General features: G+C 45.5%; 2 protein-coding genes across 4 annotated transcripts; one reads left to right on the top strand and one right to left on the bottom strand.

Annotated features, from left to right (window-relative positions):
• Positions 1-30: 30 nt before the first annotated feature.
• GTF2E2 (general transcription factor IIE subunit 2) lies at positions 31-23,775 on the top strand. Of its 3 annotated transcripts, none has more exons than XM_084519259.1 (8): positions 32-95; positions 296-462; positions 10,833-10,924; positions 11,407-11,514; positions 13,248-13,430; positions 13,897-13,983; positions 21,820-21,935; positions 22,964-23,775. In XM_084519259.1, the coding sequence occupies exons 2-7, from the start codon at positions 300-302 to the stop codon at positions 21,886-21,888; spliced, it is 702 nt and encodes a 233-aa protein (XP_084375385.1). In that variant the 5' UTR covers positions 32-95; positions 296-299; the 3' UTR covers positions 21,889-21,935; positions 22,964-23,775. The 3 variants fall into 3 exon arrangements, with proteins under 3 accessions (XP_084375386.1, XP_084375385.1, XP_084375384.1); XM_084519258.1 differs by having other exon boundaries at positions 38-95; positions 13,890-13,983; XM_084519260.1 differs by lacking the exons at positions 21,820-21,935; positions 22,964-23,775 and adding an exon at positions 19,688-20,941 and having other exon boundaries at positions 31-95; positions 13,890-13,983.
• Positions 4,627-9,492, bottom strand: SMIM18 (small integral membrane protein 18). The gene is made up of 2 exons (XM_084519261.1): positions 8,744-9,492; positions 4,627-5,207 (listed from the first exon to the last, which is right to left on the bottom strand). The coding sequence occupies exon 2, from the start codon at positions 5,160-5,162 to the stop codon at positions 4,869-4,871; it is 294 nt and encodes a 97-aa protein (XP_084375387.1). The 5' UTR covers positions 5,163-5,207; positions 8,744-9,492; the 3' UTR covers positions 4,627-4,868.

A 23,775-nucleotide genomic window follows, 5' to 3' on the forward strand; every position in this document is an offset into this window, starting at 1 on the left:
CCCGCTTCCGGGGTGGGGTTGGCGCGGGGGCCGCCGGGAGGGCGGCGATGCCCAATAGGCGGCGAGCGGCCTGCGCCTCGCGCCGCGGCGGGCGGGTGAGGGAGCGCGCGGGGCGGCGGTGGGGCGGGGGGACAAAATGGCGGCTCCCCGCTGAGGGGGGCCTGAGGGGAGCGTGAGGGGAGCGGGGGCGAAGCCGGGGCACGGGGAGCGCGGTCGGGGCCGCCGGCAGCTGGCCGTGCCCCTGAACGCCGGGCTGAGCCCGCTGCCCGCGCCCCTTCCTCTCCCCGCCGAGCAGAGCGATGGATCCGAGCCTGCTGAGGGAGCGGGAGCTGTTCAAGAAGCGTGCCCTCTCCACGCCGGCGGTAGAGAAGCGCCCAGCGCCATCTTCCGACTCCGCGGCCTCCAAGAAGAAGAAGGCGAAGGTAGAGCAGAGCGGCTCGTCCAGCTCCAAGCAGAGCGCAGGTCGGTGCGAGTGGCCTGCGCCGCGCTGCTCTTGTGCTTTCTGCCTTTGTGCTGAGCGTCCTGCCGGCTGTAATCAGCTTTTCTCCTAAATTGTCGCTTTTTTACCAAGAAACGCGGTTGCACGATGTGAAAAACAAACTTTGGCTGCGCGGGTCAGGCTTCCTCCTGCCAGCTGCTGTTCCAGAGCGTCGCTTCGTGCCACGCTGCGGGTGGCAGCGAATGCCAGGCCCCTGGGGCCTTCTGGCAAGGGGGCCTCCTGAAAACGTAATTCTGCCAGCCCCGAGTCAGGCTGCTGTGATGGGTCTTGTAATTTGCGCCGTGCCTGGCTGGCGTGCTGCGGCTAGCAGCCCGTCTCGTTTTACTCGGGAACTAATCTCGGCTTGCAAACACGGCTGTAGGTGTCTGCCTGCCCGAGGAGTTGGCTCGTTTCCCTGGGGTGGAGGTGCTGACAAAGTGCCTCTCGAAACCAAACGAGTTCATAAAGCAGCACCCAAAGAGTGCGAGCAACTGAGAGGCACAGCAGGGAGAGGGCTTGTGTTTGATTTTTTGGTGTGAGAAGAGTAATTTGGGGGGCTTGCGGATATTCTCTGCAAGCCCTGGCACAGTTCTCTGATGTACCCTGTTGGGCAAAGGGGAGGTCGGGAATTACTAAGATACAAAGTAATGCTGTTGTGTAACTCCCTTGCAGGCTTGTGTTTTGAGTGCCACCTGTGGCTCACTTATAAACTCTAAATGAAACAATACAACTAAAAAGAGCAGCAAAGAATGTCACTGATAGGAGGAGTGGAGCAATGAGTTTTTCTGACTTTGGTTTTCAGACCCCCTCAGAGCACCAAATAAAGTCATCAGCCAGACATTTAAAATAAATCAGAGCAGGCCAGGTTTCCACTGCCTCTTTGCCACACTGTCCTCTCCAAATAAAATCAAACTGTACGTTGGGATATCCTAAAGTGTGCATCCAGAGGGAGGGGGGTTTACTGGGAAAGAGTGATGGGCAGGCAGTCCAAGTGTGGCTCGTCTGGAGGATTTGGGTAGCTGTGTGACCAAGCAGCAGCACAAATAGAGAAAGTGTCGTTTTGTTTCTGTGGTTTTGTGGGGTGGGTATTTCTGTGAGTGCTTTTGCAGCTGTCAGATGATGAGCTTACACAGATAAGAACGTGTGGCTGTGAGGAAATGCACTTTGTTTTCATGGTGCTGGCTTCGTTCCAAACAGTATCAGAAAGCTTTCAAGATTTTTCTAACGTCTTTATGCACAATGAGTTCAGTCTCCTTTCAGTTTTCCCTGTGGAGTATTTACTAGCTGCTGCAGAAGCAACAAGGGTGGAAGAAAAGTACTGGAGAGTGAGCAAACCAGCTCTCTCCCTTCTGTTCTTAGGAGCTGGTTCAGAACAAGCATGCTGAGGGGCAAATGACAGAATGGGCCAGGCAGCCACAGGCAACACACACGTTGCTCTGTGATGCTGCAAAGTCCTTTGCTTAAAACCCCATTTTTTATTTGAATTGCCAGAATGCTAGGGGCCTGTCGCGATACGCGTGTAGCAGAGGGGGGCCTTGGAGAGGTGGAGTAAAAAGTGATGTTGGAGAATCCCTGAACCCCTGAAGAAATTAAAATTAAGAGGGTCGTTTCCAGTTTTGTTGTGTGGTGGCCACAGAGATGATAAATAATGTTCCAGTGGTTGTGTGTGAGCATCGATAGCCCCTGGGTATGCAGAGCCTGCAAGTTCTCCGTCATTCTAGGACTCAGAGAACCTGCCCTGGACTCTTTTTTGGGATGGAGGGGCACTGAGAGACCATGCTAATCCTTGAGTGACCACATGGGTAAATCTAGCACGTGTCTGTGAATTTGTTGTGAGCTTTCCAGTGAGAATAGTTGTTACCATAGTTGTCTGAAATTATGCGAACGAGTTACTTGACAAATTCAAAGCTGCCTTGTTTATTCAGTTCAGAATCGTAACAGGAAAATAAAGGAAATAGATCACATCTGTTTATTTCTTTTTATTGATCAACAGTTAAGTCTTTCTCTTGAGACCTTTGTGGCAGTGATCCTGGCCATCAAGAGCTGAAACCTCCGGGAGCTGTTTCGCAGCCTTGCCTCTCTGCCTTAGTTCGCGTGAGGGGAAGAATTCTCCTGAGGCTGGAGGGCTGCGCAAGGGGAGATCCTTGTCTTCTGCTCCTTGTGCAGACACCCAGCTTCCTGTGAAAACGCTTAGCTGGAGCAGGTCCTGAGACTTCTCCCCGCGTGTGCCTCCCGGGAGGGCACGAGGACACGAAGCCGGTGCAACCAGCTGCATGCAGGGCACTGGGCAGGGGAGCTGCCGGTGGAAAGCGGTCCTGTTGTGTTTGGAGCGGGTGCCTTCAGGAAAGAGGCGCGTTAGTCCAGCGTGTCCCAGTGGCTCCCCTTGCCTCTCATGAGCAGGACAGCAGTCTGCCAAATGCGCAGCTCCCCGGTCCAGAGGACATCACGAACGGGACCTTTGGCGCGTGTCTGGGGGTGACTCCTCGATTGTCTCGTAGCTGGGGCATCAGCTTCTCTTAATTGTGCTTGTAGTTTGATCGTAGCTAGAAGCATTCTCTGCGTACGGGGCTGACGCCATTGGGTCTTGCCAGTAGTTAGCGTGTGGGAGGTGAACGTTTGCAGTGGTAGTGGTGTCGTTTGTGACTGAGGAAGGGAGAGTGCTCTTCCAGATGAATCAACGGAGCTTCTCGGTCAGTAGTGGTCTGGGTACCCTCTGACGTGGGTCAAATCAGCAAGTCCTCTAGCGTGTGTGCCCACATCTTCTGTTGCTGAGGCATGTGAAACCTGAGAGGGATTTCATCAAAAAAAAACTTTATCAGAAAAGTTTATTGTTACAGGTACTGGCCGTGGCACGGAGGTATTTCTGGCAGGGATAAAACTGCAGGACTGGTGTTGTAGCTTACTCGTTCATCTGGCCGTTAGGTGGGCTTTGTTTCCCTAATGCCAGGAGCATTATTTGGGTTTTATATAGTTAAATATCTTGTCCCACACCTAGCGTCGGTCTGGTTGGGACATTTCTCACTGGCTTGCTTTTCTCTGTGTGTCCAGCAGTGAGAGATTTGGGTCATACCGAGGGCTACGCATTTGGGTGTCATCATTACAGCTGTAATTTGTAAAGGCAAAACTTTCCTCTTTTAAAAGCTATAGGTGCCACGCAGCACAGAAGGATGATGTGGTGAACTAGAGGTAAAAGCCGATGGTGCAGGTTTTCTGTGGTCGGTTTGTGAGAAAGAGAGGTGTGAGGGGTCCAACTCTGGGATGCATCCACAGGCTGATGGACTTCTCTGAGGGTCTCTTGTGCAAAACAAAGCCACGTCTTGCTGCTCATCCACCCCACCATCTCTAGTGCAGGGGTTATCGTGATGTGGCCTCCTCTATGAGGCGTGTGGCCACCTGTGAGCTGCCTGCTGGCTGGGAGGGAATGTCCTCAGTGAGGGGAGATCTGCAGCCTGCGTTGCGTTGTGGCAAGAGCTCGGTCAGCTGCAGTTCAGCTTTGAAAAGTTGAGGTGGGACTGACACGTCCAGCACTTCTGGTTCCCTGTAGCGTCACAGGTGGCACAGCAACCTGGGGACGGAAAGGTGACCCTGTTTCTTCTAGACCACAGTCCTAAATCAGTGTGCTTTTGGGGAAATAACGGGAGTTAGGGTAGTGCAGTGTCTTGACGCCCAGAAGCTGTTAAACAGAATATGAAGGAAGGGGAGAGCACTTCTCTGGAACTGGAGAAGGGAGGGAGAAGGGGTCAAACTGTACCACAGGAGGCTAGCAAAGGCTATTTTAGGGATGGTTTTCATGCTGGCTTGATTTCCCCCCACCATCCTATTTTTTTTAGAGCAAGGAACCTGCAGTAAAAGCTGCCAAAGGCAAGAACTCACATGAGCCCCCCCCATCTCATGGGATCTCTTGCCTTTAAACCCTGATGCCTCCTGTCTTTCTTCCCCTCATCCCTTACATGTCTGTCTTGTCCCTGTATGGCTGGCCTCAGGGGGAGGCCAGTGCTGTGCCGTTGTGCTCTGTCTGATCACATTGCTGAGCATTTCTACAAGTGATTTTTTCCAGTTAAGCAACATCGCTTTATGCGTGTTAAGCAGCGTTTGTTCGTTCAGGTAGACAAGGACCTACTCTAGTAACTCAACATGAACAACAGAAATGCATTTAAAAACAAAGAAATTTTCTTCCACCATTACATCGCAACAGATCATCCTTTTGCTAAGCACTCAGAACGCCTTTGCTAATTATTCAAGTTCACATCCAGAGATGAAATGGGAGCTGCTGCTATTACATTTAAGTCCAAAAGAAACGAAAAAACACGTGGGACTTGCTCGTTGGTAAGGTACAAGAGGATTTGTTCAAGGTGTTAAACGTTGTTCAAGTGCTGATGATCAGTCCTTCCTACACCACCTCTGTTTCGCGCTTTCTGAAGCTGTTCATCATCGCTCTAACAGGGTTGGGCTCGTTCTCCAAGTCTTTCATAGTTTTGTTTTTCACACAGCAGCAACAGTCTAGCAGTTCGTAGAGGAATGCCAGCACCACCAGAGAGACGACAGTAAAGATGAATATGATCAGAATAACAAAGCAGGCAGTGTTCCAGTTATCGTGGAAGGGGTAAATTTTTTGCACTTGGAAGCCCAGGTACTGGTAGATGGAGGTGGTCTCGTTCCAGTGAGTGGCGTTGAGGGTTGCCATTCTCGCAGAGTTGCCTTAACGTATTCCCTGTCACAGATTTGGGGGCTGAAACAGAAAACAAAGCTGTTGAGGACTCTGTTGATCAAGAATATACTGTGATTTTTATGGCAAACTGGAAGAACTTTGTCTCAGACTGCGTCTCACACCGCCTCCAATACATGGATTGTTGAATGGGCTTATTTGCTCACAAAAGTATCAGACCAAAATGTAAACTTTGTGACTTGTCTGGAACATTTGGTTCTGTGTTTCTGTTCCCCACATGCACAAAGTATGTAAGTTACTCTGAACTTAAACAGTGTTGTTTCTTTATTTCAAGTACCGACAAAGAGGTTACAAAGAGAATTTGAAGGTGTACAGTGGTTTCAACAACCTGTCTGCCCTTACTTCTGAGGCTTAGTACTTCATGCCATGAAAGCCTGCAGCCTTCTTTTGGCATTCCTGGAAAAACAGGGGATTCTTTTGCCATCTGCCATAGCTGAGTGCTTCGGGCAACTTTCTATATGTTAATACTGTTTGAGTTTGTTTGCTTGTTTGGTTGTTTGTTGTTGGTTGGTGGGTTCCCTATTTTGCATAGAGAAAGAAAGCTTTTTAAAGAACAGATGTATATAGCTATCTTGGAGGATTTTTCCAGAGAATGGGGCTGAGCTGTCCCTTGTCCTTCTAGTTCTCAAATACAATCCTGGTTTCTGAAAACTCAGTTTGGATTTGCCTGTTAGTGCAGACTCATTAACACTGCAAAACCTTTTTGACCTAAGAAGGCTGGCCTTGCTGAGGTGTTCATTCCCCAGCTGTGCCTGCTGTTGGTTATCTGGAAATCTCAGTCCATTCGTGGCCATTAGGAGAGGCAGAAGGAACGCCCAACCCAACCCTTCCTGAGCTCTGCCTTCTTATTCTCAGCTGCCTTCTCCGCTTAGCCACAAGGACAGGATCCTGTCTTTTGCCCAGCGCTGTGTGCTTGGACCAGGAGAAGACAAGGCTGCGTCATGGTGTGGGGGAGAGAAAGTGAGAATTTGTTTTCAGCAAATACAGTTTTGGCATGAGTGATATTGCCGTCAAGGCACGCAGTTTGGGAAGGGCCATTGCGTGGAAGTGTGGAAGCAAGCTGTGTCGCAGTAACCCGTGTGGTATTCCTAGAACACAACAAGCATTTGGTCTTTCTCTGGATTTCTCTGTGGGTTATGGCAGATGAGGTGTTTGGCAATATGAGCTTCACAGTTGTGTGTCTCTTTTTTGGTTTCCTTCTTTCTCTGGCTCTGTCTCCCAAAACAGAAGGAGCTTACACTACTTCTGGTGTATAGCCTGTGACGTAATAAAAAATATACCTGAGGAGCTACAGTAACTCCTGGTTATCTGGTCTAGCATACTGGGGGATGCTGTAGTGATCTTTGGGTCCCTCAGGCAACTATTTCTTTTATTTCTTTCTGGAGTCTTATTTCCACGCATCAATGAAAAATTTTTGCTTTGAACAGAAAGCAAAAAGTAAAAAATTTTCTATATTTGTTACGAAATAGTCCTGGCTACCCACGTTTAGTTCAATTTCATTCAGTAATTAAAGCTACAGAACCAAGGGGCAACACCAGTGTTTTGTTTATTAAGCTGTGCTCACAGATAATGCTTTAATGAACCTTGCATAGCCCAGAAATAATTCTGCAATCAGCCTGTTTAGCAAGTGACAACCAGAAAATGCCTAAATAAACAAGAAGCAGCACAGGAGAAGTGTTGATGGAGTCTGCTGAAAAAGGTTGCTTAAAGTAGTTCAATCACCTCTCCTTATTTAATAATAAAATAAATGGTGTTAATGAAAACCAGAACGATGCAGCCAAGCCAGCTTGCCATGCACATCTTATTTTAATCATTCAACTGCTGTACATTTTGCTCTTTATCCTTCCATCTTTGCTGGAGTTAGTTGAAACAGACCAGCTTTGTCAGTGAAACTAGCATTTGATGTTTACTGGAGGAGTTGCAGCAATTTATCGTTTCTTCTGTTACATTTGTAATTGAATGCACAAATTTGTAAATGAGTGCACAAAGTAAGACTGAAATGGATAGAATGAATTAATCTTATTTTATATATATACACACGAAAGTTTGTAGAGCAAATGCAAGCTAAAAATACCAGTGAGTTGAGTTGGGTCTGGCTTTGAGAGGCAGGTTTGGTTTGGCCATGGCCTAGGCAGGATGCTCAGCTAGCATGTTTCACAGGGGATGGAGCTAAATTCAAGAGAGTTCTTGGATCAATGTATATTTTAAATGGCATGAGGATATCCTTGGAAGAATGGAGGGGATTTTTGTTTTGATCCTTTTGAACAGATATCTGAGATGGGATTTTGTTGGCATCATTACTGATAAATTCGCTCACTCTGTAAACACCAGGTACAACAATTATCTTTTTCTATCGATAAGAAATACCGTATTTTCAGCAGTATCAATGGAAATCAAGCTCTGGGACCACCGGAGGGGCTGGGCATGATGCCCAGCCACCGGCCCTGGAGGCGGGAGGAGAGGAGCTGCTCCTGCAGGGCTGGCTGCTGCCACCATTAGGGCTCTGGCTGTGTACCTGGGGAGGCTGCGCTGAACTGAACGGCTGAGCTGGTGCTCCTCCAGGGTGGTGGTCAGCTCAGGCTTGGCTGGGGTGAGGCAGGCACGGAGCAGCTCCTGGCTGTCATCGCTGCTGCGCCAGACCGGAGTAGCGCGATTTAAATTCGTACTGTAAGCCAGGCTGATCTGCATGCGGTCGGGCTACCCAGAATTGAGTGAGTTAAATGTTTGATGAACTGGGTTCTCTAATATCTAGGTGAGGATTTAATGTAAAAGTATCCTCCTTCCCAGGTGCTGCAGGAAAGCAGCTTTATTTGAAATCATATTCATGGAGCAGAGGGAAATGACTGGCAAAAAATCATTTCAGTGCAGTACAGGGGAAGTCCTGTTCGAGAAACCACCAAATAGACATCTTGGGGTTATGGCATGTACAAATCAGCCGGATTATAACCTCTTTGTGTTGGATTGATCAGTGCTGTGATATTTACAATGCTAATAATACGCAAAGGGGTTTTCTTCCTACCCTAACAGACCGGTTTCTGGAACACGTTTTTAGCACATCAATGCACACGCATCTGTTTTAGCTGGTGTAATTGATGAGCTTTACAGAATACCCTCCTGGGAGGTACATTCTCAGATTTCAGCTTTAACAGGCTATTTTAATTTTTTAAGGAACATCCTTTCTCTGTCGTTTCTGCAAGACCACACGGAATCAGTTATAAGGAAGTGAGGCTGCAGAAAACAAGCGGCCTCCCCAGTAAGCATCAAATCCATTTTGTTTACTGAATCTTGGCTCGTTGTGTTAGCTTTTCCATAAGATGGAGCGGTCATCAATTTTCCATTAGCACACAGATGGTGAAAGTGCCTGCCTGATAGTGCAAGACGAGAGCTCCTCTGTGTTCAGCAGAATAAAATCCTGCTACATCTAGAGAAAAATCACCCTGATCCTAGGAAGCTTTTTACAGCCTTGCATGTTACAGGCATATTTTCCTGCAGTCATCAAGACAAACCGAAGACAATGTTAGAAAATGATGCACACCTACCTCTTGTCTGAAAGGATGCTGAAAGAGCGCCGTGCCGTTCCCTGTTTTAACGCAGCCTATGGCACAGCTAAGATGGAGCTTCCCTGCGATTGGCCAGCGCATGGTGCTGCTGACAACTTCCTTTGTGCTCATTTGCATCAAGCCCTCAACCCCGGGAGGAAATCATTCACAAATCCCACTTTTGCTGCCCAGATGAGGAAGCTGCCTCTCCCCGACTCGTTATTTTCGGGATGTTTTTGTGCGTGTCAGGCTCGGTAGCTGAGGAGCGCACGGGGGCGCGCTGCTGGCCGTGCCCCGCGCTGCTCTGCGCTGGAAGGCAGCTGGTCAGAGCGTGACGTTGGAAGCGCTCACATCCGCAGGCTCCAGCCTCGCAGCGTGCTGGACTGACTTGTCAGGAGCTGTGGCGTGCCGTAGCCAGGCCGATTAAACGGGATAATCTCCTTGATGCAAATGACAGAACAAATACGTGCTAAGTCGCCTTAGCTGTTTGTTCTGGCTCTTGATTTTTATTTTAGTTGCTTCAGACCTCCTGTTACACGTTGCAAAATTTCCTTCAGATGAATTTTTAATGTTAAAAGGGGATCCTGTGGGGAAAAATCCCCAAAGGCTAGACTTCTCGGGGAGCTGGCTTTTGTTCTTCTCACTTAATTTGGTAACCAGAATAAAATGTTCTTATGGAGCTGGAGTTATGCTGATTGTCCTGTGTTAATTTTAGAATTGTTACATGGCAGTGTAATGCCTCTAATACAGCGTCGTGTAATCGCTTGGGAATTAGCAGTTGCCAAGTCTTAGATTTGACATGCTTTGCTTCTGCATTAGCCTTTTACTACGCTAGCACCGGTTTCCATCTGAGCTTTCACCAAAATTACCAGAAGTAGACTTGTTTGAAAGCTGACTACATCCAAAATTCCCACTTCATGCTGCCTTATATTAACAGCTTACAGATCAACAAAGAAGAAGGCCGGGGTGCTGTGGGAGAGACATTAACAAAATTCAGCTGAACCACAGTGACTTTGGAAACCTAATTTGCAATTTCCTTGTAACTTAACAAGGGCATCTACATTTAACCACAGCAAACAGCATGGCAAAGACTTTGCTTAGCAGCTCTGCCTGGCACCCACTGCAGCCTCTGTCTCAGCTAAGGCACTTCTACTGTTCTTCCTGTCCCTCAACCTATTTTTCACAGAAGTAACAGGAAATCAGTATCTCAGAGATCTCTACTGTCCAGTCAAATTTAATTTGAAATCAACATGGATTTTAAAAACTCCTGTGGTGACAAAGAGGGGATTTTCCTTTTTCTGGAATAGTTGAAATTCTGAAAAGCTGTTGCTCTTAAGTTTGAGCAACATTATGCTGGTAATGGACCTGTGGCTTTTGGTAGTGGTTTGTGGATATTCCTATTTAATGTACCATGTTATGCAGTTAATAAAACTCATTAACTCTGCCTTGCAAGAATTTTTGAAACTTTATGCAGTAACAGATATGTTCGTGACATGTTCAGATAGAGCCAGACCTGGCAGCAGAGGGGATGCTGAATTGTTGTTTCAGTGGTGCAGCACACCAAGTGAAGCAATTGGAATTTATGATTTTTTGATAAGATCTCCCCTAGAGCTGCTTTCAAAATAAACAAACTGAAAACCAAGCCCATGACAGCAAACACAACCTTACTTTACTTGGGGTGTGCTAACTGAAATAAGTGAAGCTTTCTGCTCCTACTCAGCATTATGAAGCTATCAGCAGTGATAATCGTGGGGCACAGATGAAGTGCGTTACTTCAGCATGAATTAAGGTAGCATAAATGATTATGGTATGTTAAACCACAGAATTAAACGTGTGCTCTTAGGGTATTAACGCTGCTGTTGCTTGCTGTTTTCTTAAAGCTCAAGTCCCAGTACCTTCGTGTTTATGGAGGTCTGCTCAGAAGTGTTCCACACCCAGCGTGCTTACAACACTGAGCCCTCCACGGGTGACTGTGCCAGGAACACGCATTTCTGTCCATTGCCGTGCTCCTGAGGGGCTGTGGAACTAGAGGGGGTCAAGGTGTTGTTGAAACCATCATTTTATTTATTTATTTATTCTCCTGTTGCAGATCACAGCAATGGATCATTTAACCTGAAAGCCCTTTCGGGAGGCTCTGGCTACAAGTTTGGAGTCCTTGCTAAGATAGTGAATTACATGAAGGTACAGCGGTTTGATGTAAAACTATAATGTTTGGAAATGCTTTCGTTACTTGTTCTCCTGTGGTAGCTAAATGATGCTGAATGTTTCAGTCTAAAATTCTTTTACTGAATTTCAAGAAACTAGTTTGTTAAATTTAAAACGCTCTCTGTAAAGAAAGCGTCCAGTATATTGTTTCCTTACTGGAATCCCAATTATTCCAGGTCAACTTAGAACCAGCAGTAAGGTTTTTATTTGCATTAGAAATAGGAATTGGATGTTGTTGCCAGCTTTTAGGAATCATGAGCTATTTATCAAAGTAACTTGTAATTTGATGCTTCTCAAAAACCCTGCATTATCTCACTTTTACAAAAGTTGTAAATTATACTTTTTATGTTTTTTAATGCCTTTTTAATGCTTTTTATGCCATTTTTTGTTACTTTATGATAGTTGAATTGCTGAATAAAGGAGTACAAATCACTGATAGAGGCTGTTGACTTTTCCAGACTCGGCACCAGCGTGGTGATACGCATCCATTAACCCTAGAAGAGATTTTGGATGAAACACAGCATTTAGATATTGGACTCAAACAGAAGCAATGGTTAATGAGCGAGGTAAAGAAAAGTTTAGATTTTAATAAGAGATCAAAGGATAATGATAAACCTGAACCATACAGATTTATTTAATTACAGACTGTATAAATATAGAAGTTCTTTTTTGAGAAACTGCATTGAATCACATTTCTGTCTTGTGCCTCCTGCCATTGAAATAACTCCGAAATGAAAGCTCTTCTGACATTTTTAATGAGCAGTTAGAATTACTGCACAAAGAGTAAGTTATATGTCCAGTGAATTTATTCATTACTAATTTTATATACTCAAATTGCTTTTCTCAAGGAATTTCTTCATAACAAATCAAAGCAGAGAGTTCTTCCTGTGTCCAGGATGTTAAATTAACTGAACAAAAGGAGTTTGGCACAAAATTCATAGACTTTCAGTTCTTTGTGATTTACTGAAATGAAGAATTCTGATGTGAAATCCATGTTTGCAATTGAGGGATTGCAAAGTTCATTAGTCTCACAGTATATGCTAGGTGTCCTTCCTACAGAGTTGTAACTTGGCACTATGTCCTTCTTCATGCTTAATTGATCTGAATGTCTTCATGGGATTTCAAGACAAATAAATCAACAAAAATAACCATATTTGGTATTTATACTTAATTGGCGTATCTGGCTTTGCTTGTATATTTAAAATCCTTGCAACAAAGTAGTAAAGGCTGTTGGTGCATGGGGAAGAAATTTCTGTGTATTGAAACTAGGCTGGTTTTAACTAATACAGCCTGTAGTGTTCCTTTGGTACCAGTGCTAATACTCTGGGGTACAGAAATCACCAATCCAGCAATGCTGTTACCATGAAAACTAGGCTTCGTCGTAAACTTTGAAGGGTAGCTCCAGGTTATTTCTGTAATTAATCAGGATATCAAGTCTGTACCAAAAAGCTCTTCCCAGGAAGTTTACATAAAATTACCACTGAGTTGCTACTGGGTAAGAAAAGGTGAACGAATATCCTGCAGTGCCATAGTTACCTTTTCTGTTACAGGCATTTTCTCCCTCCTTTCTTCTTTCTGTGTCTCTTCTCTTTCTCCTTTCAGGGTCAGGCTGGCATCTGCAGAAGAAACTAAGTAGAGTTGCCCTCTGTTACAGGTGAACTTCCATTATGGTACTGGCTGCACAGCAAAACTGATTCGGAGCATATCTTAAATCATTTCAATTGTCCATGAGCTTCTGGTCAGCTTCACTCAAGCTGGCATCATAAGTAAAATCCTGCTGTGCAGGAGGTCTGCTCTTCTCAATTTCTTCTACAGCTGCTGGTGCCAATTGACAGCAGTTGGGGAAGACTGACTCCTGTTTTGTTCATCCCAGGGTAATGCCTTTCACATTCATAACATGCATATGACCTGATTCTGACATGCTGAGTTGTCTGTTTGCACTCTATATTCAGCCAAAGCACTTTTTTTTTTTTGCATTCCATCCTTTTTTTTTATTGTCCTTCCTTTCTCAAAAAGGAACACGTGCAGCTTTCTGCCATAAGAGGCTTCATGGACCTTCAATCCCAAGGGCACTAAGTGAATGATGCTAAGCCTCCTTTGGTGCTTTGTGCTTTACATTGCAGTGAATTACGCCTGGGCTGGATCTAAGATCCAGGGGTTTAAAATCTGTTTCAAACTCAAACCTCCAAACTGGCAGCTCTAACGTGACTGATGTGTTTGTAGCTGTTGAAAATCACACTAGAAAAATGTACTAGTGTGCACTCTTTCTCAGGTTTTAAAATTGATGTTCCTATTACAGGCTCTAGTCAACAATCCGAAAATAGAAGTTGTAGATGGGAAGTATGCTTTCAAACCCAAGTACAACTTGAAAGATAAAAAGGCTCTGCTCAGGCTCCTGGACAAGCATGACCAGCGAGGGCTGGGAGGAATCCTTTTAGAAGATATTGAGGAAGGGCTACCCAATGCACAGAAAGCCATAAAGGTGAGTGAACCTGCTCTACTTAGGTTCTCAGAGAGGACACGGAGGCTAAGAGAGAATTTTGTCACGAGTTATTTCTGTTCTTTAGATAACTCAAAACCTTTTTCAGAAGGTCGAATATTGTAGCTTTTTCTGGACATCATTCTTTACTTTCAGATTTGGCCTGATGTCTCAGCACAGCTGTCAAAGTTCTTTCCCCCAAAAGACGCTTGATCTCCCACAGTGCAACTGAAAGCATTTAGTGGTGCTTTTATCCCTTGATCTCAGCCCCCTGTATCTCATCTTTGCTTTATTAGTGCACTTATTGACAATGTCCCCTTTGGATGCTTTTTGTTGCAGGTTACTTTGCTGCTTCTCTGGTTGATCTTTTTGTAGCACAAATCTGGGTCTGTTGTTCATGCTGGAATCCCTGTGCTTAGAAATGAAGTGATTTTGAGTTCTTCTTTTGTGTTTGTTTTCGAGGCTTTAGGGGACCAGATCATCTTTGTTAATCGCCCTGATAAGAAGAAAATTCTCTTCTACAATGATAAGAGTTGTCAGTTTACTGTGGATGAAGGTAGGTGTTTATTTACGTCTGTTTCCATGATAGTTGATTTGCATTCATCTTAGGCAGCTGTATGTATGTATAAGCAGTCTTTTAATGTCATAATCAAATCTTAGGTCTATCCAGATTCAGTCAGTAAAAGCGTTTATATTAACACAAGGCTAGCAAGACTAATGAGCAAGTGAGTTCAGAGGTAATAGCCTCTGTTTTATATTGGATCCATGGCAGCAGGAACCCAGCAATTCAAGTGTAAGTATGACAGAAAAGACCAAAAGTCACCTGCCTCTGACTTAAATGGCATCTAACATCTTGCTGTGTAAAGGGCAGCCAAAAAACAAAGAAATTCCTTCTGGGTTTGAGTTTGCTCTTTTTTTCCAGCTTATAAATCATGTGTCTTTCGTTGGTGAATGCAATGAGTTACCAGGAATGGAACAGAAGGAAAAAGCAGACGGGGAGGGGATGTGAGCAGAAGTACTGAGAAGGGGCAGCTGACAACTGGGAGGGCAGTGTAGGTGTGGGGTACTGCTGCTTCCTAGAGCTTGGAGTGGAAATTAATTACGCAAATTGGGATGTGTTGCAATAATGACATCAAATAGCTGTAAGTACAGAAGGGAGAAGGCAACCCCTGGTAAAAGACCAGGGATTTTAAATTTTAAACAATTCAAGGACACTGAACACTTACTGTTGTTCACTTGGACACATGCCACACAAAGCCATCTTATCGTAGAAGGAAAAAGAGTTGTAGAAACTTCGGCTGCTCTACTTGCAGGACCGTAGGAATGGAACATATAGGGACATATAGGAACAAAATATAAAGCTCTTCGTCTTTGAATAGCTCAGAGAGACCCTATTTTAACTAGAGTTAAGCAACTTATTTGTTACGTACCACATTTATACGCTCAGTAAGAATAGCTTTCTTCCACAAAGATAATTTAGTAGATGTCACCTACAGCACCTAAAAGTATAAAAATAGTTTCAAAATATTTAATTGAGTTTCTTTTAAACCATAATTTCTGGCATTTCTTCCTACTGGGAGTCCAAACTATATGTGAAATGCAGAATCGTAAGCCTCAATCTGCCTTTAGTGGGGGGAATTTGTAACCTGCCAAATGCCTGCAATTTTACCATTAACGCTGTCATCTTGTTCAGATTGGGTTTCTTCAGTCCAACAGCCCATGGCTTTTAGGGATCTTAGCTTTGCCAAAACCTTTAGAAATCAGTTCTATTGCAGTAGACAAAGCTTTTAAGTTTTTAGCAGCTACTGGTTGTATTACAGTCACAATTGCTGATCATTTCTTCTTTTGTACCTTTTCCAGATAATTGGCACCCAGCCAGTCTAAAAGGGTTATCAGAGCAGATCTCTATTCTATTGCTCTTAGTTTGTAATAACTCCAAGATTAACTGTGAAATTTAATAAAAGAACCCGTTTTATTAAGAAGGAGCAAAGGAAATCTGCCAAACTCTGTCAGGGAGCCAGTAAAAATCCAAGGCTGTTCCTATACAATGTATTATATTTTAGCACATCCAGCACTGATCGATCGGTGGTTAGGAACAAGTGGTGCAGCCCATTGCTGAGAAAGAGAAGGAAAGGTTAAAAAGAAAAAAAAAAAAAACACACGGCCGAAAAAATGAAACTAAATGTTTAAGCTGGCTGGCTCAGTCTCCCAGCGAGGAAGGCATTAAAGTCTCTAGTGTCTAATGAAGGGACCACTAGTGTGCAATGTGCTCGTAGTTCAAGGTGGCCTTGCTTTCTTTCATCCGCAGGTGGCAGCATGTTCCCATCTGATCAGAAAGTGATTTTTTTTTTGTTCTGTTCCTGCTGTTTTCTTGCTTTTCTTGTCACGCAGAAGATAATGCTTTGTTCTGAGAGGGGCAAAATCCTTTTTCTTTTGTGAACGTTGTGATCTGCCTGCGTATGCCACAACTCTTGAAACATCCCTGAGTGGGTTCACTTACTGACTGCAGCTGGAATGGGTCTTTTTTCCAACCATGTTATCCTGTGATGAGGAAGACCCATCCTTCCTGAGCAATTTCTCCCGGAGATTCTCTCCAGGGCACTACAGGCATGTCACTTAGGGAGTCCTTGGCAGAATTGTCTGCGTACGGGATGAGTTATGACATGTTCCTGCGCTAGCAGTGCTATTTCAGCTCATTATCTCCAGCAACGTTAAAACTGAGATTTTAGAAGACTGCGATATAAGCCTTGAAGTGTTGTCAAGGCTCTTTGATCTAGCAACTGATGACAGTTCAAAATATGTTTCTAGTTTAATGTTTATCCTTAGAAATAAGGCCTCTGCAGTGCTCAGTGCACGATTGTGCTGTATGGCACACTCCAGTTTTGAATGCATGCTGGCTGGGATTACTGTCCTCTAGAAGTTCCTCTCCCCTCGCTGTCTGAGCTCCACCAGCCGTCAGCAGAGAAAAAGGAGCTGCTGGGGTAGTTTGGAGGTTGCTGTCTAAAGTAGTGGGAGAAACTATTTCCTGGCAGTGCCTGCCTCTGTCCTGACTGCAGTCATTTTAATGGCTGAACGAGCTTTTCTTTCTCCCCTTTGGGAAATAAATGCCAGTGTACTTCAGCAGCGGTGCAACACCTATATCGTGATCTCCAGGCTACTGGAGAAGGTATGTGTAGTGAGGAACAGCTTTTGTTCTTCCTTTTCTGTGATTAGCCAAAGAAGGTTCAGATTGCATGTGTTCCTCCATCGTGACTTCCTGACTAATTAATCTTCTGTCAGTAATGTGTAGCTGAACGGGTTTATAAAAGCCAGGCTGGATTTCAGGTGCTTCAGCCAAGTAAAGCACTGCCTTTTTGTGCTGGGGCTAAGCAAGCACTTTGCGTGTGAACCAAGCTTTTACCGTGGGGCTGAATACTGAAATGCCAGTCCGATTGCTTCACTGCTAGAGAGGATGTCTTTCACGTCTGAAGGCAATATAGGAAATACTGTAATGCCTGAAAATGTGGATACTTGGTAATTACACGTGTTGTTCTTCCTACGTGCCTTTGAGGAGACTTAAAGAGTGGCCAGAGCCTCTTCAATTTGACAGTACAGAAATTGCTGAGGATCAGCAAGGACTTATGGTTCTGGCTTTGGATTCCAAGACGGTTGATGGGCACCTCTTCTGCCTGGTACAGATTTAGTCCTGTACTCCCTGGGACTGCTGTGGAGCAGGACTCCATCTTCCCTGCTGCTCTTTGTTTCTTCCCTTCTGCCCTCTCCACAGAAATGTTGTCTGTTCTCATCCTGTGCTCAGGTTTGAGTTCAGCTCAGTGAAGACTTTCAAGCTGTTTCTGATCTCTGACAGATTTTATTACCGGTATGGTACAGAAGTTTATCTCCAGGAGCCATCTCAGCCTTTTTGCGAGAGCAGGTGAAGCAGTCAGAGCTGCAGGATAAACTACGCTGAAGTCACGGTGCAGCCACTTACCCATGACCCTGTTTCCCATATGTAAGCATTTATAGAGTGGTGGAGCAGAGTTGCTCAGGGAATGTTGGTGCAAACTGCTTTCATATACGAGGCCCCCATACAGTAAAGTTGCAGGAACATCCTTACCCCTCAGGTATCTTTGCTTTGTGCTTGTTACACTGGTCCAAGCTCTTTGTTTTAAGCCTGTGTGTGCACACAGCTCCATGATAGAGATGTTAGCAAGCATCTGAATTGGCCTTTCAGTCAGCCTGCTGTGGTGCTTCAGGTCTCAGTCCCTCTTCTCCTTACTCAAAAGACCAGGAGTTAGTGACCTGGAGGAGCAAGGGAGCAGCCTGCGAGCTGTTCCCTTATATATTTTAGCGGTCAAATTGCAAGGTACTGCATACAGGGTTTGTTCGTTCAGGGTACGGTGACCACAGCTTGCTGCCTGTGCTGGAAAAGTCTGCATTTCCATCAGGACTTCAGAGCTCTCTGCAGAAAACACATGTCTCCTTTAGGGATCACAGCACCTGCGTAGCTTTGGCCAGAAACTCTTTGGAAATTTCTCTCTAGGGGATTTTTTCTGGGCTCTGTCTTGTCATAACAGCCCAAGCGGCAGGAGGAATTGTCAGGCTGTCTGAATGCAGCCTGCTGTGGTCAGATGAAGCCTTACTGTCTCGACTGCTGGACAGCTTTGTCTTTCCATAGCTGTTACAGTCTTGTTCTGGCTCTAGCTGTAAAATGGTTTAGTGGATCCGAGTGACGAGTCTCCCGCTTCCATCATGCTCTGATGGTGTAAAGATTGCCTTGCGGTTCAGAGGATGTGGAGAAGGAATTGGATGTGCTCTGGGACTGGAATGGCTGTGTGCAGCTGATCCTGCTCTCCGTGCCTGGCCGAAGCAGGCCAGCGTGTGGCGAGCCTTCTGCTCCAGCAGTCCCTCCCTGCTCTCACACTGCGCCTTGTCACAGACAGAAGAAAGTCATCGTGAAAAGCGGATCTGGTGCTTTGAGGTCACCCTTCCATCACCGTTACGTTGCCTGCTCTTCAGGCACATCAGCTGAGCACAGCAGTTCTCTTTCTGCCTTCTCTCCTCCTAGAGACAGGCCAGCCCCCTGTGTCCTCCTGCCTGGCCAGCCGTAAGCTCAGAGATGTGCTCCAAAGGCGGTGGAGGGCAGTAATCAGGTCCTTGGGTGCCATTTCCTCGTCACTGGCCCCCCTCATGAGCTGCTGATTTTACAAGCTAGGAGCCGCAGGAAAGGCCAGGGGTGTGGTTTTTCAGATTCTCCTCAAAGAACGTGGAGAAACCTCATTCTCTCATGGGTTAAGGGTATGAATGCTTGGCCGGGAGGTGCAGAAATACCACAGCCACAATCGTGGAGCACTGTTTGCCGAGAGCTGTAGCTACTGCCAGCTTTTTCCATAGATTCTCGCATTTCAGAGAGGATGTCAACAATAATTCAGATAGTGTATTCCCAAGGTCTAAACTTTCACTAGCTGATAGGGGCACGGTCCTTGGAGACTTCTGAAGAAATCTGACAGGTAATGTGGAAATGGTTCAGCGCCAGCCAGCCAGCTGCTCGCTCTCTTCAGTTCCTGCATTTGGCTCAGTATCTGGTGTTACACTGAAACGGTTCTGTGATTAGATGAGGGACAGGTTTCCATTTCTCCTCAGATGGCACCCTAAATACACACCCCTAGTACGCGCAGCCGCCTGAACACTGCTCCACCTTCATCCTGTGCTTTTAGTTCCGAACCAACCCTCTGACACCGAGTGTTGCCAGGGGACAGCGTGATTGAGATTTCCCACTTTCCCCCGCATTAAGGTACTTCAGTGCTGTACACGGAGCTTCTGCATTGAAGTTATTTTGCAATTACCAGAGTCAAAGCTATAGCACTGAAAGCAGCCTGATTTATGGAGGAGTTATTAAGTGGCGTTGCTGAATACTTTGTAGTGATTCTGGTGGGGCCAATTAGTAAATTAAACTGTCTGTACTTAAAGTCCATTTTAGCGTTGCGGTCTGGGTTCTTGGTGACTGTTCCATTCATATTTCTTGGACAAGTTTGAAAGGCAAATGTGAGGCTGTAATGATGGTATAACATCATTATGTTGCGTTACAAGAAATGCAAAATGCTGGGGTTAGGTATTAACTGTGCTCTGCGCTTCTGTGCATTTTGATCCTTGAAGAGCTGGCCATTTATTTTCTACTGTTTAATTTTTCACTTCTGTTCTCCAGAAGAATGCAGGCTGGTTACCCTTAAGTAGCTATCCTCAGCTTTTTTTTTTTTTTTTTTTTTTTTTTTTTACCAAAGCATATTTGTCGGTGTATCGTGAGCTCTAATAAGAAGACAGATCGTTTGTGTTTGTAGCAGAACGTCTCAAGAAAAAGGCCACTGTCATATAAAAGCTGCTACCAGTTCTCTCTTCTGCTCCATCTGCTGTCACATCCTTCTGCTCCATTGTGCCTGTCACATACGTCTTAGAGAACTGCCGTGCATCTCTTCAGGTCTCACAGGACTCGGCTGTGCAGAGCCAAAGGCCGTATAGTGCAACGCAACCTGAAAGTATCTCTAAGTGGGATCTCTTTAATATTCATCTGTTTATGGGCAGCACTTCATGAATGAATCACATAAATGGGTGGTTTGGAGCACGGTTTCTCGCAGCGTGCGATACAGCATTTGCACAGCTAGCGTGGGATCGCTCTTTCCAACCACCACCAGGTCTCAGGGTCCTGCTCTGGCCTGTTTGGGTGCTCAAGACAAAGAGAGGGCACGAACAGAAGGGAAAAAGCTTGAAAGAGCTCGTGCTGCTCAGTACAGAGGACACACTGGGACCCTTGCTCAAGCTGCTGCTAAGACTCATCTGAGAGCTCATCTCTGAGAAATGTCTCTTGTGTGTTCAGCTTTGATCACAACACAACCTTTTCCACCTGCTGCAACAGGATTAGGTGAGAGATGATCTGTGATAGCAGGCACCACAAGATATGCCAAAAGCCTGGAATCACACCCAAAACGGATGAGGAGACAGAGAATGTCTTGACTACAGCGTCGTCACTCCCTGCATTAAGTTATCTGAAGGTTGCTGTCTCAGTGCTCCTGTTGTGCAGCCCAAATGGGAAAACACTATCTCCATGAAACCAAAAGCGGTGTTTTGACAGGATTCAGCTCTCTTCGAAAGCACTGGGTTACCAAAAATGAACGTTGTTGTTCTCCACTGGCAAAATTCCTTTCTTTTGTTTCCTGGGAAGCTTGAACAGCCCCTTGCTGTTGGTAATGGGAAGGGAAAGAACGAGCTGAGGCTAAAAGCATGTGCTTTCCTAGAAAAACAAGACGTGTTAGGAAGGGAACAGGTCCAAGTGCAGGAAGGAATTCTGTTGCTTACGCCTTCTTCACGGTGCTGTTCTGTTGCTGTGTGGCTAGAGACAGTCTATCTGTGGCAGATCGTTGCTGGAGTGTTTCATTGCCTGCTGCACAGGACAACTTCTTACGCATGCAGAAGTTGTGGTTGTTTTGACAACTGTATACTAAATTTGTCTGGAAATAAAGGGAAAAATTTAGTCTTGCGTTGCTATGTGTGCCTCGTGTTTTATTTATAGTTTGTTAGCCAAACCTGCTGACAGGATATATCTAACTTACTGCCTGGGGAATGAGGGGAGGTAGGATTGTACCAGCCGCTGCCTGGAGAAGGCATTCCAGAGACTCTCTGAAACTTTACATGAGGCAGAGAGCGTTCAGGCAGATGGCAGCTGCTCTAATTAAGACTTACTGTCTCTGTCTTTTTTCCTGCTGCTGTGGTTTTTAAGGTATCTCTCTTCTTTTAACACCAGAGGAATTCTAGTAATTTATTATCTGTACGGCATGGTACGTATTAGATTACAGCGATAAAGGAGCTTAAAACCGCTGAAGTAAACGTCTTGAATCCTCAGTAAATTGGACTAGGAGATGTCAGGTCTCCCATGACAATGGCAGCGGAAGATGTGTCAATGGAGTTGCCGTTTATGGTTAGTTATTACCCTTCACCAAGACCGTTTGAACCGGGGCTTATAAAACATGCTGACAGTCTGCACGGCTACAGAGGTGCTGGGCAAAAAGGTAGAGGCTGCAGCAAATTACCATGAAAAGCACACACTGCCAATGGATGCTCTGGATGCCGGCACGCTGGAGTGCAGTTAGCACAGACAAGAATTAGCTCATCTCCTTCCCTTAAGTGTCGGGGGCTTCTCTTTTTGTGCGTGTGTTGGCTTTTTTTGGAAGCGCATCCGGCGTTTGGAGAGGGTAAAGGGCTGTGCTAATTGGGTGCCTGCTGGCAGTGACCGCTGCATCACAGGCTGATAGATCAGAGTCCTTCAATGTTTGAGCTCAAGTGTATTTCCCCCGCTTCGTGCAGGGCTTTGCCAAAGGTTTATTCACTGGGATATGAAATGAGGCTGTGTTTGGTCTTGCAGAGTTTCAGAAGCTGTGGAGGAGCATTCCCGTGGATTCTATGGATGAGGAGAAAATCGAAGAGTACCTGAAACGACAGGGTATTTCTTCCATGCAAGAAGCTGGACCAAAGAAAATAGTAAGAGATGCGAATTATAGATCTTCCTGAGACCCCCCCTTCCTGACCCTGCAGTGTTAATTCCAAAACACGTTGCTGAGCCTATGCACAGCTGCTTTGTGTAGCTCAGGGAATTGCGACCCGTTTTAAGAAGCTGCAAAACAACAATGCTGTAGCCAGCAGCCAGTGTTTTTATAACTTGTTTCAGCCAGCGTAATCCAAGCAGCATCAAGAAGAGGGCAAATGCCAAAAATCCCTCTGAGCTCCAAAGTGGAAGCTTCTGCTTAAAGCCGTACGATGCATTAGGAGCAAAAGAATAGCTACTCTTTGGGGAGAAGGTTTTCTCTTGCCTTTTCTTTTTCTTTTCTGCTAAGTAGCCTTGAAACCCCAATAGAAATAATCTAAGCTGCCTCCCACCTCACGTAACACTGTTCCACAAAATGGGTGCAACATGCCCATGTTTTACTGGGAGGCCAAAATGGCAACAAGGTCTCCAGAGATGCTTTCTTCCTAGCTTTTAACAAGTTTATTTTATTTTATTTTTTACATTTATTTGTATGTGACACACCGTATCTTTTCTCTTCTGCACTTGGCTTCGAGCTGTCCTTTCACAAGAGCCCTTCCACACAGGATTTGTTCTTGGTTTCTGCCAGTCACCGCAGTAGATGTTTTAATGCCTGCTGTCACATGGGCATTTCTCGTGGATCTCTTGTATGCTAAATGGGTCTTTGAGCACGTAATGTGGGCTCTGTATCCTTCTGTAGCTGCCTGAGAGTGTTTGGAAATCTCACTTAGAAACAAATGCCAGCTCTCCTACAGTGCATGAGATACCGGGAGGCTCTGCTATGTACCCTTTGCCAATTCCCTGCCTGGATTTGGACTGATTGCTGTTGTTTCTTCCTGCATAAAAAACCACCTTCCCCTCCTGCCCACCCCTTCTTCACGCACAGCTCTCCTTCACAGCAAGGCAGAGCCTGTGGACAGCACAGCAGGTCAGGTGTCGCAGCTGGAGGGCAGATCTCTTGACTACTGTTTATTTCTTCTTGCAGGCTCCTATTCAGAGGAGAAAGAAACCCGCTTCTCAGAAGAAACGCCGATTTAAGACTCACAATGACCATTTGGCTGGAGTATTAAAAGATTACTCTGATGTCGTTCCTGGCAAACAGTGACCAGCTGAGTTCTGGAGCAAACAAGCATTTTTATACAGGCTTTTTGCCGCTCAGGCTCAGTGTCTGCTCGCAGAAAGACTGACTGTATATAGTAATGTGATGTGTTTCCCCATCCCAGCAACTGCCAAGATGGAACAGGTCAGTTTAAGAGCAAGTACGAACTACTAAATTTAGAGTTTAATTTAATTAGCTAATGGGAAATGTGTCTTTAAATGAGAGGTTCTCACAAGTTGCCTGTTGGCATGGAGTGATAAATGGTGCTCAGCATGTAATGCAGGAGTTCCTGTTCAGTGCTTAACTCTGTTTTTACATTGCTTAATGGGTATTTACCTGGAATTACTTAAGAGGGGCTTTCTAGTAGAATTGAATACAGTATTTGTTGTACCTATTTCAGGGAAACCTCCTAAAATCACTGCAAGCTAGTTTCTTTTCCCGTCAAATACGCCTACGGTTTTTCTGTTCCTTCCTATTGTGGGATTGAGCTTTACTGAACTGATACCTGAGGCTCAGACTCAGGAAAAATCCCTCTCCCGAGCTCCGAGCAGGCTGCAGGGCGGCAACGCAGTGGCTGCTCCCTAATGCTACCCAGAAATTGCTCTCGGCGATTTCTCTTCACTGTAATGGGTGCACCCGTGTTGCACAGTTCTATACTGTGGACTGGAGGGAAATAAAATGACAGTGTAATACTGAAA

The sequence above is a fragment of the Aythya ferina genome (genome assembly GCF_964211825.1).
Source record: "Aythya ferina genome assembly, chromosome: 4".
Taxonomy (NCBI): domain Eukaryota; kingdom Metazoa; phylum Chordata; class Aves; order Anseriformes; family Anatidae; genus Aythya; species Aythya ferina.